This window comes from Salvelinus sp. IW2-2015, linkage group LG13 (genome assembly GCF_002910315.2).
Source record: "Salvelinus sp. IW2-2015 linkage group LG13, ASM291031v2, whole genome shotgun sequence".
In the NCBI taxonomy this organism is placed as follows: domain Eukaryota; kingdom Metazoa; phylum Chordata; class Actinopteri; order Salmoniformes; family Salmonidae; genus Salvelinus; species Salvelinus sp. IW2-2015.
Genome location: NC_036853.1, coordinates 50,220,145 through 50,235,274, shown reverse-complemented (window position 1 = coordinate 50,235,274; position 15,130 = coordinate 50,220,145). Strand labels below are relative to the sequence as shown.

Here is a 15,130-nt window from a genome sequence, read left to right as displayed (position 1 = left end):
TCAGTTGTGTCTCTTAAAGGCTGGGCTATTGATGAGGCTCCAGGTGAGTCTCACAGTAAGAAGCCAGACACACCAGGCAGGACTTCAGGGCCTGGCTTCGTCCCAGTGCAGACGTCACAGGGCACTTTTCCAGCTTTTGCAGGGGACTCATCTTTTCCTCGTCGTCTCAACCTTTTTAAAATTCTCTACAACCTCTCTTAACGTTTGTGTTACACACGTTAAGTGCGTTGTCTGTTAGAACTTCTCCTACACAGTGGACATTGCCACAGGTTTCTGCTATCCCAGTACTTTGTTGATACAGGCAATGCAGAAGCATGTGTCCACATAAGTGGTGACTGGCTAGTGAACACATCCAGACAGATAGAGCACAGGAACTGCTCTTCAGACAGGAGACTGCTGGAGGAAGAGCCAGATCTAGAGAGAAGAGAGCAAAGTCGAAATGTAAACGTTTATTATTTTTTATTAGGCACAACCCTCTCTGAAAAACTTAAGATCAAAAAGAATAATAGACTCCACCTCCAGATTATAATCAATAAGTATAACAAAATATATATGTTTTTAACGGAGCTATTCCTTTTCCTGGAATGAGTTCAGCTCTCGAAGATTTCTGTTCCATTGTAAACACGGCAAAGGGACTTTACCAATCTGTTAAACGTTGTTCACGTACTACATGACAGCATACATTTGTCAATTTACTAATATAGTAAACATAGGTACTGTAGATGAAGAAACAGGAGATTACATAAAAATAAATTATACACATAATATTGCTTCAACCTCCTTGTAAATCTCTACTCACCTGGTCTGTGTTAAAAAGAGTGTGGGCGTGTTCTCCGATTTTTCTCTAGTATATACTGTAGTTTCAAAACATAGGAGGCTGTGTAGGGGTTTAAGAGAGATGTCTGAAGTGTTTAAGAGTTTATTTCGTCGGTGCAACATACAGCAGTTCGAGCAACTTTAGTTTTCACTTTAGCAAAGTGACATCACATGCTCCTCCCCACCAGTGCTGCTCTGTAGCAGAGTTAACCCTTCACACTGGCTGACATTTGTTTTACCTTCTCAATACAAAACAGCGTTGAACAGTTTAAACACGGAGTGTTTATAATTGTTTTACTGATCTAGGCAGAATAAGTGTGAATCAGAAATGTGAAACAAGACCTACTGCAGGTGTATGAACGTTTTTAGGCATCAACAACAACAGAATTCTAATTCCACATTGGAATGAATTCTTGTCAGATTTGACCATTAATTAAGAAGCAAAAAATGTCCCAGATTTTTCCTTTAACATACTCACTTTGACTTATACCAATTACCCAGTTTATCAAGTCAAGCCAGACAATGGGTGAAAGGAGAAATGCAGAATGTCTGTAGAAAATGCCTGTGTTCGCTGTATGCTGAAGCCTGCAATCTGCTGCTTGTGGTGCCTGAAGAAGTCTAATGAAATGCAGGTCCTACAAAATACTGAGGTGTCTTATGTTAAAGCAACACATGATCATAACTGACAATCCTAAATTGTGCCACATTGGATTATTACTGTTTATTGAGTTTGTCTATTTCATATATTTTATTGAGTTTAAAAAACAAATCTGCAGGACATAAACAAAATGGCAACAACCCAGCCACAGCATCCAATTAACAACAAACAGATAAAACAACACGACAGAACAATTGACAACAAAAACAAAGAGCAATAATGGTAATACAGTTATGGTCCTTTACGATGCCAAGACTGTGATCTTAGCTTTTTGGTTAAAATACAATCAAATTGGTGCATCGTTCCAGACCTGTACAGGCCGTAAATCCCTAAATGTTTGGCAACATTGGGTCATTACTGCTTTGTGAGATTTGTATTCTCGTACTCATATATGTCATGGACAAGAGAAAAATGAAAACATATTAAATAATTGATCTACGTTCGTCTCTTAGTTTCATAATTTTCCTTCAATTCGCAAGAGGCAGATGCGAAACAGCGTCGCTCTGCCTCAGTAATGTGTAGGCCATCTATCTGATGCTGTCTGGTTTAAAAGAGTATACATTGTTGCAGCCCATAGCATTGAATGCAAGGGAAGCCAGCGGGAGCATTTGGCCTCCCTTGATAAAAAAAGTATGAAATAAAGCCAATCAGTGCTAAACTGAGTGAGCTCAACTGTGCATGGTCCTGGGCCAAAAAAAAAGTTCAATAGAAGCTGTTTGGATTTGGCTTCTCTTCCAATCACATCGAGAGCATACGTCATTGACAGAAACAACTTGAATTCTTGCATCTCTTTGTGTTGTTGTCCTTTGGTGGCTAGGCTAGCGTAATAAAATTGTCTCTTTCCTAAATTAACCACGGATGGAGATAGGGATTTGGACTTGTGGGTTCTACTTAATTCTCCATACTGGACACTGATTATAATGCGATTCTGATCCAACCATAAATACATACATTGTGCCCCTGGTCTAGAGGAGGTAAGTTCAATATGTAGCTTGATGTAGAAGGCTAATGTTACTGTAACGAGCTAATGTTGCAATGAAATGAAGTTAAACTAGTGAGCAAGCAATGTAGCCAAGTAGCCTAGGACGACCAAAAATCAAAAGGGTGTAGTGTATGACAGAGTGATAGACCGTTTCACTCCATGAAAGAGAGGATGGCATTGGAGTGTCTGTACGTACACCACAAACACACACAGGAAGTCAGAACCATTGACAGCCACATCATATTAGCTTACGTTGATTGGACTAAATTGTTTTTGGTGACTTTCACTGAATTAGACTAAGCATAAGAGGAGGTTGAAATGTTGAAGTTGAACAGTGGTGCTGGAATAGTGGAAGCAGCTCCCTTTTTTCTTTGCGACTTGGCGGTAACTCTCCCGTGGTTCTAAATCATTAGTGGTCCGAAAATGTCAGAAACGTTAACTTGGTGTAGGTCATGTAACTGTTTGTTCCATGCAATATGCCTTGTGGACTTCACCGACAAAGGTTGCTCTCTGGTTTTGTGATGAAACAAAGGTTTGTTTGAATTATTCTGCCACTGTGTCTTATTGTCTCGGCCTTACACTATATATCATGGTGGCAAGGAATATGATCAAACATTATACAAGCAAACAAACGCAAATTAACACAACACACATAGGTTGTAATATGGCTGTTTTTCTGGCTTCCCCGGTGAATTTCTCCACACATCGCTACTGTTGCACCACACAACCAATAAACAAAGCACACCGACTTTGGGCACTTCAATATCATGGTTTGCATTTTCAACAACACACAGATAATAAGAGCTATGTCAATCTTGACAAACAAGAGAAAAATACATCCCTCCCTACCTTGTAGGCTTACCCAGTATTGAAGTTGGCTTGACAACTCTGAATGTTCATAAACAAAAATAGTTTTTTTGTAACAGATGTCTCTTTCATTCATCAATTGGCACGCGCAGAGATCAGATGATATTTTATTTGTCAGTAAAGAAAACACATATATACACAAAGATTTTCTTAAGTGACCGGGATTGAACAATGAAGTCAGGGTCTAAGTTTTGGCATTTTACAAATACGAAAATAATAAGAATTCAATCGCCATTCGAAGACAACGGATCACAATATAAGATACATGTCACAAATTGCTCGTAAGAACATTAAAACCATACAGAGCCATTACATACGACAATGTACCCAGAACATATTACAAGATACAGAACACATATGACCAGAAATGCATAACACGACAATCAAGACCGACATAGATGAACATGCATGAAAGACATATGACGCACATTGCACATAGACAATTACAGAGAAATTATCACAAGAACCACAATTGATGCCCAGAAACACATCGTCAGACTATACAAACAGACACTCTAGCAATGCAATGCAACACATTGATCGATCAGACACATAAGATCACAAGCATAGCAACACGACAATTCACAACAGCATAACGATAATTGAATGACCAGACACATCAATGTCGCTTAGTGATGTGAGGAGTTTTAAAGTACAATTATTAGAAGCTTTTTAGCTGGTTGCGTTAATTCTTTGAGTGTTTGGGCTGCTTGGTGAACCATGATGTGCAGACATAATCAAAGTGACACTGGACTATCCCCTTCAAATCACAAATGTATTGTTCACATACTCGGTTTAGCATGATGTTATTGGCGTGTGATAGCGAAAATGCTTGTGCTTCTAGCTCCGGACAGTGTGCAGTAATATCTAAAAACATGAATATCTAACAGTTTCGATAACATATACCCAAAAACATGTAAATCTTAAGTAAGGAATGGATAAGAACTGAATACATAATTAGCACTACCGTTCAGAATAGTTTGGGGTCACTTAGAAATGTCCTTGATTTTGTTGAAAAATAATATTTTCTGTCCTTAAAAATAACATCAAATTGAGTCAGGAAATACAGTTAGACATTGTTAATTTTAAAACTGACTATTGCAGCTGGAAACGAGCGGATTTTTTATGGAATAGTCTACATAGGCGTTCGCAGAAGTCCCATTATCAACAATCATCACTCTTGTGTTCCAAATGGGCACGTTGTGTTAGCTAATCCAAATGCTATCGTTTTATTAAGGTTAATCTTGATATTAGAAAACCCTTTGCAATGATGTTAGCACAGACGTTGGAAAAACTGTTGGTCCTGTTTAAAGAAGCAATAAAACTGGCTTTCTTGTAGACAGTTGAGTATCTGGAGCTTCAGCCATTTGTGGGTTGAATTACAGCGCCTTCAAAATGTCTTCAGTACTTCTTCTGAAATCGTCCAGTCTATTGTTTGCTCTGAGAAATAAGCTATTCCAAGAAATGCTAAGAAACTGAAATCTCGTACAACGCTGTGGTACTACACCCCTTCACAGAACAGCGCAATGGCTCTAACCAGAAGTATAAAAGCGAGTGGGGAGCCCCGGTGCGCACACTGAGCAATGAGGACAAGTACAATTAGAGCGTCTAGTTTGAGAAACAGGACGCCTCACCAATCTCAACTTGGCTGCTGTCATTAAATAGTACCCGCAAACACCAGTCTCAACGACAAATGTGAAGAGGGCGAAATCTGGGATTGCTGGCCTTTCTAGGCAGAGTTTGCAAAAGAAAAAAGCCATTCTCAGAACCGGCCAATAAAAAGAAAGATTAAGTGGGCAAAAGAACACAGACACTGGACAGAGGAACTCTGCCTAAAAGCCAGCATCCCGAGTGGCCTCTTCACTGTTGAATGTTGAGATTGGTGTTTTGCAGGGACCTGATTTTAATGACGCTTGTTCTGTGAGGGAGTAGTACACAGCGTTGTACGAGAGACTTCAGTTTCTGGCAATTTCTCGCATTGCAATTAGCCTTTCATTTCTCTGAAGATGTCAATGTCTACACATATATTTCTGATCAATTTGATGTTATTTTAAATGGCAGAAAATGGACATTTTCCTTCAACCAACAGGACGGTGACACAATATGTAAATACATTCAAAAAGTGACAAGATACCGATAGAATAGTTGCGGGTGCAGTTTATACATAAGATGAGGTAATGCCTAGATATCAGATAACATTAATTAAAGTGCTATGTGATCCATTCTTAGAGTGGCCAGTGATTTCCTGAATCTACTGTCAATAGGCAGCTGCCTCTGATGTGCTGGAGATGCCTGATTTAGTCAGTCAGATGGCCTTGAAGATAGAAGCTGTTTTCGTCTCTCGGTCCCCTCTTTAATGCACCTTACTGGCCTCGCCTTCTGTAATGATAGCGGGGTGAACAGGCAGTGGCTCGGGTGGGTGATGTCCTTGTATGAACTTTTTGACCTTCCATATGCGCAATCGGCGGCTGTAGGTGCCAGGAGGGCGAGAAGTTTGCCACCCGGTAATGCGTTGGCAGCACCGCCGCTCCCTCTTTGACACTTTGCGGTTGTGGTGTTGCCATTGCCGTACCAGGCCGGTGACACATTGGCATTGCATGCAAAGGGCCGATTAGGCTCTAGGCTGTCCACCTTATGATAGTAACATTTAAATAAATTATATAAATAATCTCTCTCGGGGTTCTTACAGATCCTGTCTTCCAGGTTCTCCACAGGGTTGACCAGTTTGTGTCTCTTAAAGGCTGGGGCTATGTGATGAGGCTCCAGGTGAGTCTCACAGTAAGARGCCAGACACACCAGGCAGGACTTCAGGGCCTTGYGCATCGTCCCAGTGCAGACGTCACAGGGCACTTTTCCAGCTTTTGCAGGGGACTCATCTTTTCCTCYGTGTCTCAACCTTTTAAAATTCTCTGCAACCTCTCTTAACGTTGTGTTGACACTAAGTTTAGGTCGTTCKGAGAATTTCTCCTTACACAGTGGACATTGACACAGGTYCTTGCTATCCCAGTACTTTGTGATACAGGCAATGCAGAAGTTGTGTCCACATGAAGTGGTGACTGGCTCAGTGAACACATCCAGACAGATAGAGCACAGGAACTGCTCTTCAGACAGGAGACTGCTGGAGGAAGCCATATCTAGAGAGAGAGCAAAGTCGAAACTGTAAACGTTTTTATTTATAAAATTGCAGCAAACCCTCTCTGAAAAACTTCAGATCAAAAGAATAATAGACTCCASCTCCAGATTATAATCAATGAGTTAATAAYACAATATATATGTTTTTTAACGGAGCTAATTCCGTTTCCTGGAATGAGTCAGCTCTCGATAGTTTCTGTTCCATTGTCAACACGGCATTAAGGGACTTTAACCAATCTTGATTAACGTTGTTTAACTGTACTACATACAGCATACATTTGTCAATTTACTAAATATAGGTTAACATAGGTACTGTAGATAAAGAAAACAGGAGATTACCATAAAATAAATGTACACAGTAATATTGCTTCACCCATCCTTGTAAATCTCTACTCACCTGAGTCTGTGTTAAAGAGTGTGGGCGTGTTCTCAGATTTTTCTCTAGTATATACTGTAGTTTCAAAACTCATAGGAGGCTGTGTAGCGGTTTAAGAGAGATGTCTGAAGTGTTTAAGAGTTTATTCRWGCGTGCAACATACAGCATGTCGAGCAACTTTAGTTTCACTTTAGCAAAGTGACATCGACATGCTCCTCCCCACCCAGTGCTGCTCTGTAGCAGAGTTAACCCTTCACTAGCTGCTACATTGTTTTACCTTCTCAATACAAACAAGTTGAACAGTTTAAACAGGAGTGTTATTTAATTGTTTTAGATCTAGGAGAATAAGTGTGAATCAGAAATGTGAAACAAGACCTATGCAGTGTTATGGAACGTTTTAGGCATCAACAACAACAGAATTCTAATTCCACATTGGAATGAATTCTTGTCAGATTTGACCATTAATTAAGAAGCAAAAAATGTCCCAGATCCTTTAAACATACTCACTTTGACTTATACCAATACCAGTTTATCAAGTCAAGCCAGACAATGGGTGAAAGGAGAAATGCAGAATGTCTGTAGAAAATGCCTGTGTTCGCTGTATGCTGAAGCCTGCATCTGCTGCTTGTGGTGCCTGAAGAAGTCTAATGAAATGCAGGTCCTACAAATACTGAGGTTGTCTTATGTTAAAGGCAACACATGATCATAACTGACAATCCCTAAATTGTGGCCACATTGGATCATTACTGTTTATTGAGTTTGTCTCTTTCATATATTCTATTKGAGTTTAAAAAACAAATCTGCAGGACATAACAAAACATGCCACTTGGTGGCAGACAACCCACACAGCATCCATTAACAACAACAGATAAAACAACACTGACAGACAATTGACAACAAAAACAAAGAGCAATAATGGTAATACAGTTATGGTCCTTTACGATGCCAAGACTGTGATCTTGAGCTTTGGTTAAAATACAATCAAATTGGTGCATCGTTCCRGACCTGTACWGGCCGTAAATCCCTAAATTGTKKCAACATTGGGTCATTACTGCTTTGTGAGATTGTAATTCTGTACTCATATATTCATGGACCAAGAGAAAAATGAAAACATATTAAATAATTGATCTATCGTCTCTCTTAGTTTCATAATTTTCCTTCAATTCGCAAGAGGCAYGAGCGAAACAGCGTCGCTCTGTCTCAGTATGTGTAGGCCATCTATCTGATGCTGTCTGGTTTAAAAGAGTATGACATTGTTGCMGCCCATAGCATTGAATGCAAGGGAAGCCAGYGAGCATTTGGCCTCCCTTGATAAAAAAGTATGAAATAAWAGCCAATCAGTGCTAAACTGAGTGAGCTCAACTGTGMATGGTCCTGGMGCACCAAAAAAAAGTKTCAATAGAAGCTGGTTTGGATTTGGCTTCTCTCCAATCRCATCGAGAGCATRMGTCATYGACAGAAACAACTTGAATTCTTGCATCTCTTTGTGTTGTTGTCCTTTGGTGGCTAGCTAGCTAGATAAAATTGTCTCTTTCCTAAATTAACCACGGATGGAGATAGGGATTTGGACTTGTGGTTCTACTTAATTCTCCATACTGGACACTGATTATAATGGCGATTCTGATCCAACCATAAATACATACATTGTGCCCCTGGTCTGAGAGGATGGAAGTTCAATATGTAGCTTGATGTAGAAGGCTAATGTTACTGTAACTAGCTAATGTTGCCAATGAAATGAAGTTAAACTAGTGAGCAAGCAATGTAGCCAAGTAGCCTAGGACGACAAAAATCAAAGTGTGTAGTGTATGACAGAGTGATAGACCGTTTCATCTCCATGAAAGAGAGGATGGCATTGGAGTGTCTGTACGTACACACACAAACACACACAGAAGTCAGAACCATTGACAGCCACATCATATTTAGCTTACGTTGATTGGACTAAATTGTTTTTGGTGACTTTCACTGAATTAGACTAAGCATAAGAGGATGTTGAAATGTTGAAGTTGAAATGGTGCTGGAATAGTGGAAGCAGCTCCTTTTTTCTTTGCGACTTGCGGTAACTCTCCGTGGTTCTAAATCATTAGTGGTCCGAAAATGTCAGAAACGTTAACTTGGTGTAGGTCATGTAACTGTTTGTTCCATGCAATATGCCTTGTGGACTTCACCGGACAAAGGTTGCTCTCTGGTTTTGTGATGAAACAAAGGTTTGTTTGAATTTATTCTGCCACTGTGTCTTATTGTCTCGGCCTTAGATCTATATATCATGGTGGCAAGGAATATGATCAAACATTATACAGCAAACAACGCAAATAACACAACACATAGGTTGTAATATGGCTGTTTTTCTGGCTTCCCCGGGTGAATTTCTCCACACATCGCTACTGTGCACCACACAACCAATAAACAAAGCACACCGACTTTGGGCACTTCAATATCATGGTTTGCATTTTCAACACCACAATAAATAGACTATGTCRATCTTGACRAACAGAAAATACATCCCTCCCTACCTTGTAGGCTTACCCAGTATTGAAGGTTTGGCTTGACAATCTCTGAATGTCATAACAAAAATTAGTTTTTTTGTAACAGATGTCTCTTTCCATTCATCAATTGGACGCTGCAGAGATCAGATTGATTTTATTTGTCAGTAAAGAAAACACATATATACACAAAGATTTTCTTAAGTGACCGGGATTGAACAATGAAGTCAGGGTCATACAGTATTTCCATTGTGGACCCTATTTTTTTTAAACATAAATACGTATACAATTACATAGATACAGACACATTACAGAGATACAGACACATTACAGAGATACAGACATATTACAGAGATACAGACACATTGCATAGACACAGACACATTGCATCGATACAGACACATTACATAGATACAACCTCTAGATGAGTGTGAGGGGGAGTTTAAGTACAATTATTAGAAGCTTGTTTAGCTGGTAGCTTATTCTTTAGATGTTTGGGGCTGCTGGTGAACCATGATGTGCAGACATAATCAAAGTGACACTGGACTATCGCCCTTCAAATCAAATCAAATGTATTGTTCACATACTCGGGTTTAGCAGATGTTATTGCGTGTGTAGCGAAAATGCTTGTGCTTCTAGCTCCGACAGTGCAGTAATATCTAACAATGAATATCTAACAGTTTCATAACATATACCCAAAATACATGTAAATCTAAGTAAGGAATGGATTAAGAATGAATACATACATGTATACACTACCGTTCAAATGTTTGGGGTCACTTAGAAATGTCCTTGATTTTGATAGAAATAATATTTTCTGTCCATTAAAATAACATCAAATTGATCAGAAATACAGTATAGACATTGTTAATGTTGTAAATGACTATTGCAGCTGGAAACGGCTGATTTTTTATGGAATATCTACATAGGCGTGCAGAGGCCCATTATCAGCAACCATCACTCTTGTGTTCCAATGGCACGTTGTGTTAGCTAATCCAAATGTATCGTTTTATAAGGTTAATTGATCATTAGAAAACCCTTTTGCAATTATGTTAGCACAGCGGAAAACTGTTGTCCTGTTTAAAGAAGCAATAAAACTGGCCTTCTTTAGACTAGTTGAGTATCTGGAGCTTCAGCATTTGTGGGTTCGATTACAGGCTCAAAATGTCCCAGTACTTCCTTCTGAAACTTGTCAGTCTATTTTTGCTCTGAGAAATAAAGGCTATTCCAAGAAATTGCCAAGAAACTGAAGATCTCGTACAACGCTGTGTACTACTCCCTTCACAGAACAGCGCAAACTGGCTCTAACCAGAATATAAAGCGGAGTGGGAGGCCCCGGTGCGCAACTGAGCAAGAGGACAAGTACATTAGAGTGTCTAGTTTGAGAAACAGACGCCTCACAAGTCCTCAACTGGCAGCGTCATTAAATAGTACCCGCAAAGCACCAGTCTCAACGACAAATGTGAAGAGGCGAATCTGGGATGCTGGCCTTCTAGGCAGAGTTGCAAAGAAAAAGCCATATCTCAGACTGGCCAATAAAAAGAAAAGATTAAGTTGGGCAAAAGAACACAGACACTGGACAGAGGAACTCTGCCTAAAAGGCCAGCATCCCGGAGTGGCCTCTTCACTGTTGATGTTGAGATTGGTGTTTTGCAGGGACTATTTAATGACGCTGTTCTGTGAGGGGAGTAGTACACAGCGTTGTACGAGAGCTTCAGTTTCTTGGCAATTTCTCGCATGCAATAGCCTTCATTTCTCTGAATATGTCAATGTCTACACTATATTTCTGATCAATTTGATGTTATTTTAATGGACAGAAAATGTGCTTTTCCTTCAAAAACAAGGACGGGTGACACAATATGTAAATACAATTCAAAAGTGACTAAGATACCGTAGAATAGTGCGGAGTGCAGTTTATACATATAAGATGAGTAATGCTAGATACAGAAACATTATTAAAGTGGCTAGTGATCCATTTCTAGAAGTGGCCAGTGATTCCTAATCTATGTCAATAGGCAGCTGCCTCTGATGTGCTGGAGATGGCTGATTAGTCAGTCAGATGGCCTTGAGATAGAAGCTGTTTTTCAGTCTCTCGGTCCCTGCTTTAATGCACCTGTACTGGCCTCGCCTTCTGAATGATAGCGGGGTGAACAGGCAGTGGCTCGGGTGGTTGATGTCCTTGATGAACTTTTTGACCTTCCTATGGCATCGGGGGCTGTAGGTGCCCAGGAGGGCGAGAAGTTTGCCCCCGGTAATGCGTTTGGCAGACCGCCGCTCCCTCTTGACAGCTTTGCGGTTGTGGGTGTTGCAGTTGCCGTACCAGGCGGTGACACATTGGGCATTGCATGCAAAGGYCGATAGGCTTAGGTGTCCACTGTATGATAGTAACATTTAAATAAATATATATATACGTAACATCTATATAGGAAAATAAGCTTAGGCCTAACCCCAGAGAGAGATATGCAGGTGGCATGCTATGACACTGACATGCATTTCTTTATGTCAGATGGCTACTGCGTCTGCTACASGGACATATACACACAGAAGGARGGCAAATGTATAGGCCTTCAATCTGAATATTTTGTATAAAGATGAGCATTATATTGGTAGATTAATGGAGTAACTCTGGTAGGCCTGAAACTGTCTCCCTCACCTCAAGTTCAACTGTCGKAGTCAGCTGGAGCGCCGGGGYGCACTGCCTTCATATCACAGGCCTGCAGTAGCTAAGGCTTAATAATAGCCACACCATACCAAACCTTCCCCAAACGTTTCTAAACTTTATTAGGGTAATATCAAAAGTAAGTCGAGCCATTGTTTGTAGGGAAAATACGAGCAGAATGGTGAATGTAAACCCGGGAAAAAAATACACTACCCTCCCCTGTAACCCCCAAAAGCCACACAACCCTCTCCAAAGCAATAAAAAATGTTTGACAACCCTCCCATATTTTGGACCACCCCTCCCCCAGTAATATTCAATCTGTCCTAACAGAGTTAAGAAGTTTCAATTTTCATTTGATGATGAGATTACAGAGGACATCCATGGAAAATATAATAATGTGTCATGTCAACTGGCTAAATATGATCATTTCTAAACTGATATATTCAAAGATTTGTGAATGTAATTAGTTAATTAACTGTTCCCTCTGCATTGCTTAATCAGTATGTGCGATTGACAGGAGCGATGATGAGAGGGGCTGAGTTTTGACCATCATCATTATCAGAGGGGCCGAAGAATGGAAAGAGTTTCTCTGTAAAGGTGCAGCCTGTGTAAGAGTAGATATGAGACCTGGACTCCACATCATAAAAGGAGACCAGACCCTCCTCATAGTCCACAAACACCCCCACCTTCAGGGGCTTCTTTCTCAAGGAGAGGAGAACAGGGGGGGAGGTACCGGCTTTGTACAAATTCTCATAGTTCCGGGACACAGTCCAGAGTCCATCCTCAGTTCTCATTTTGATTTTCCCCTTCCTGTCAGTGGACTCTCTGGCCACTCCTAAATTCCATCTTGTCTTACCCTTAACCGTCACCTCATAGTAAAATCTTCCTGAGGAGAAGCCATCCTTTCCAAGGACAAATCGATGACCATCAAACCTTTTTGGATTGGGAGGAAGATTCTGTGGTGTGTTTCCACGTCTTACTTGTTTCCCATCCTCAGACAGGATGAGATAGAGATTTGCTGTATCAGGGTCCAGAGTCACATCCACTGCATACTGCTGAATCCTCTGCAGTTTGACCTCAGGCAACTTCTCCATCTCTTTACTCAGTGCTTCTTCCAGCTGGGACACAGCTCTCCTCACAGTCCCCACACACAGATCACTGTGAACACTGATCTCAGACCAGTCCTTGGTGGGTGGAGGGGTGCACACTAGTAATGGATAGTTCTGGAGAAGTTGGAGGTGGTCCTCAGTCTGTGAGAGCTGCTTCAGATCAGTGCTTCTTCTCTTTAGCTCATTGATTTCCTGCTCCAGCTCTTTAATGAACCCTTCAGCCTGCCTCTCTGCTGCTTTCTGCTTCTCCTCAATCCCTTTAATAAGCTCAACCTGGCTTTTCTCAATGGAGCGCACCAGAGCAGTGAAGACCTGTATGCTSTCTGCTATCTCCCTCTCTGCATCTCTCTTGCTGAGATCTACTGAGAGTTTGATGTCTTTAACCTTCTTCAGTCGCTCCTGGATAATTTGCTCTTCTTCTGCCTCAGTTTTCTCCAAGTGAGCCTTCCTCTCYCCACACTCTTCCTCTATAGGGACAGTGTCATGAGTCTTGTGGTCTCCCTCAATGCAGAACTGACACACACATATCTGGTCTGTCCTACAGAACATCTCCAGGAGTCTTTCGTGCKTCTTACASATCCTGTCTTCCAGGTTCTCCACAGGGTTGATCAGTTTGTGTCTCTTTAAGGGTGGGGCAATCTGATGAGGATCCAGGTGAGTCTCACAGTAAGAAGCCAGACACACCAGGCAGGACTTCAGGGCCTTGCGCTTAGTCCCAGTGCAGACGTCACAGGGCACTTTTCCAGGTATGGCAGGGGACTCATCTTTACCTCTGTCTCTCAACTTTTTATAATGCTCTACCACCTCTCTGAACGTTGTGTTAACACGAAACACAGGTTGTCTGTAGAACTTCTCCTKACACAGTGGACATTGGCACAGKTCCTTGCTATCCCAGTACTTTGTGATACAGRCCATGCAGAAGTTGTGTCCACATGAAGTCGAGACTGGCTCAGTGAACACATCCAGACAGATAGARCACAGGAACTGCTCTTCAGAACGTAGAATGCTGGAGGAAGACATATCTAGAGAGAGAGAGAGAGAGAGAGCAAAGTCGAAACTGTAAAGCACAGTTAAAGTTCAACGTTTTCATTTAGCAAATTGCAGCAAACCTTCGGATCAAAAGAATAATAGACTCCAGGTCCAGATTATAATCAATCAGTCATTAATACAATATGTATGTTTTTGGAATATCTATGTCTATGCATGATGTTACATCAAAGTAATGGTGTATTTTTTTTAACATAGTCTTCTTGGTATGTGTCATCATTGGCTTATCTGGTTTCAAATGGCCTTGGGCCTTGACACAATTTTCTATTAACAAATATTCMATTTCCTGGAATGAGTCAGCTGTCAATAGTTTCAGTGCCATTGTCAACACGGCATTAAGGGATATTAACCAATCTTGATTAAAGTTATTTAGCCGTACTACATACAGTATCATTTTTTACATTTAATAAATATAGTTAAACATAGGTACTGTAGATAAAAACAGGAGATTACCATCAAATAAATGTACACAGTAATATTTATTCACCGATCCTTGTAAATCTCTACTCACCCGTGTCTGTGTAAAATAGTGTAAGCGTGTTCTCTGGTTTTTCTTTAGTATATACTGTGGTTTAAAAAACATAGGAGGCTGTGTAGTGGTTTAAGAGAGATGTCTGAAGTGTTTAAGAGTTTATTCATGCGTGTGACATACAGCTTGTTTAGTAATTTATGTTTCACTTTAGCAAAGTGACATCAACATGCTCCTCCCCACCCAGTGCTGCTCTGGAACAGAATTAACCCTTCACATGGCTGCTACATTGTTTTACCTTCTCAATACAAACAARGTTAATAAATCCTGTTATGGACAGGGGGCGGTGTTTCCACTTTGAACGAATTGCGTACCCAAACGGAATTTCCTCCTACTCTGCCCCAGAAGGTAATACATGCATATTATTATTACTATTGTATAGAAAACACTCTGAAGTTTCTAAAACTGTTTGAATTATGTCTGTAAGTAGAACAGAACTCATTTGACAGACAAAAACCTGAGAAGACTTCCACAC

At 40.6% G+C, this 15,130-nt stretch overlaps 3 protein-coding genes across 3 annotated transcripts in view; 1 reads left to right on the top strand and 2 right to left on the bottom strand.

Moving 5' to 3' along the window:
- LOC111971628 (E3 ubiquitin-protein ligase TRIM39-like) overlaps positions 1-7,010 on the bottom strand; it is an 8,478-nt gene extending 1,468 nt beyond the window's left edge. The window contains exons 1-2 of the mRNA XM_023998483.2: positions 6,853-7,010; positions 6,045-6,457 (exon numbers count right to left, since the gene is read on the bottom strand). Of these exons, the coding sequence (XP_023854251.1) occupies positions 6,045-6,457; positions 6,853-6,925 (486 nt within the window). The 5' untranslated portion in view covers positions 6,926-7,010. The remainder of the gene's footprint in view (positions 1-6,044; positions 6,458-6,852) is intronic.
- The window catches only part of LOC111971329 (choline transporter-like protein 1), a 58,063-nt gene that overhangs the window by 6,798 nt on the left and 36,135 nt on the right, over positions 1-15,130 (top strand). The gene's annotated exons all lie outside the window — the stretch shown is intronic.
- Positions 9,454-14,835, bottom strand: LOC111971627 (E3 ubiquitin-protein ligase TRIM21-like). Its single transcript, XM_023998482.3, has 2 exons — positions 14,638-14,835; positions 9,454-14,101 (listed from the first exon to the last, which is right to left on the bottom strand). The coding sequence occupies exon 2, from the start codon at positions 14,097-14,099 to the stop codon at positions 12,468-12,470; it is 1,632 nt and encodes a 543-aa protein (XP_023854250.1). The 5' UTR covers positions 14,100-14,101; positions 14,638-14,835; the 3' UTR covers positions 9,454-12,467.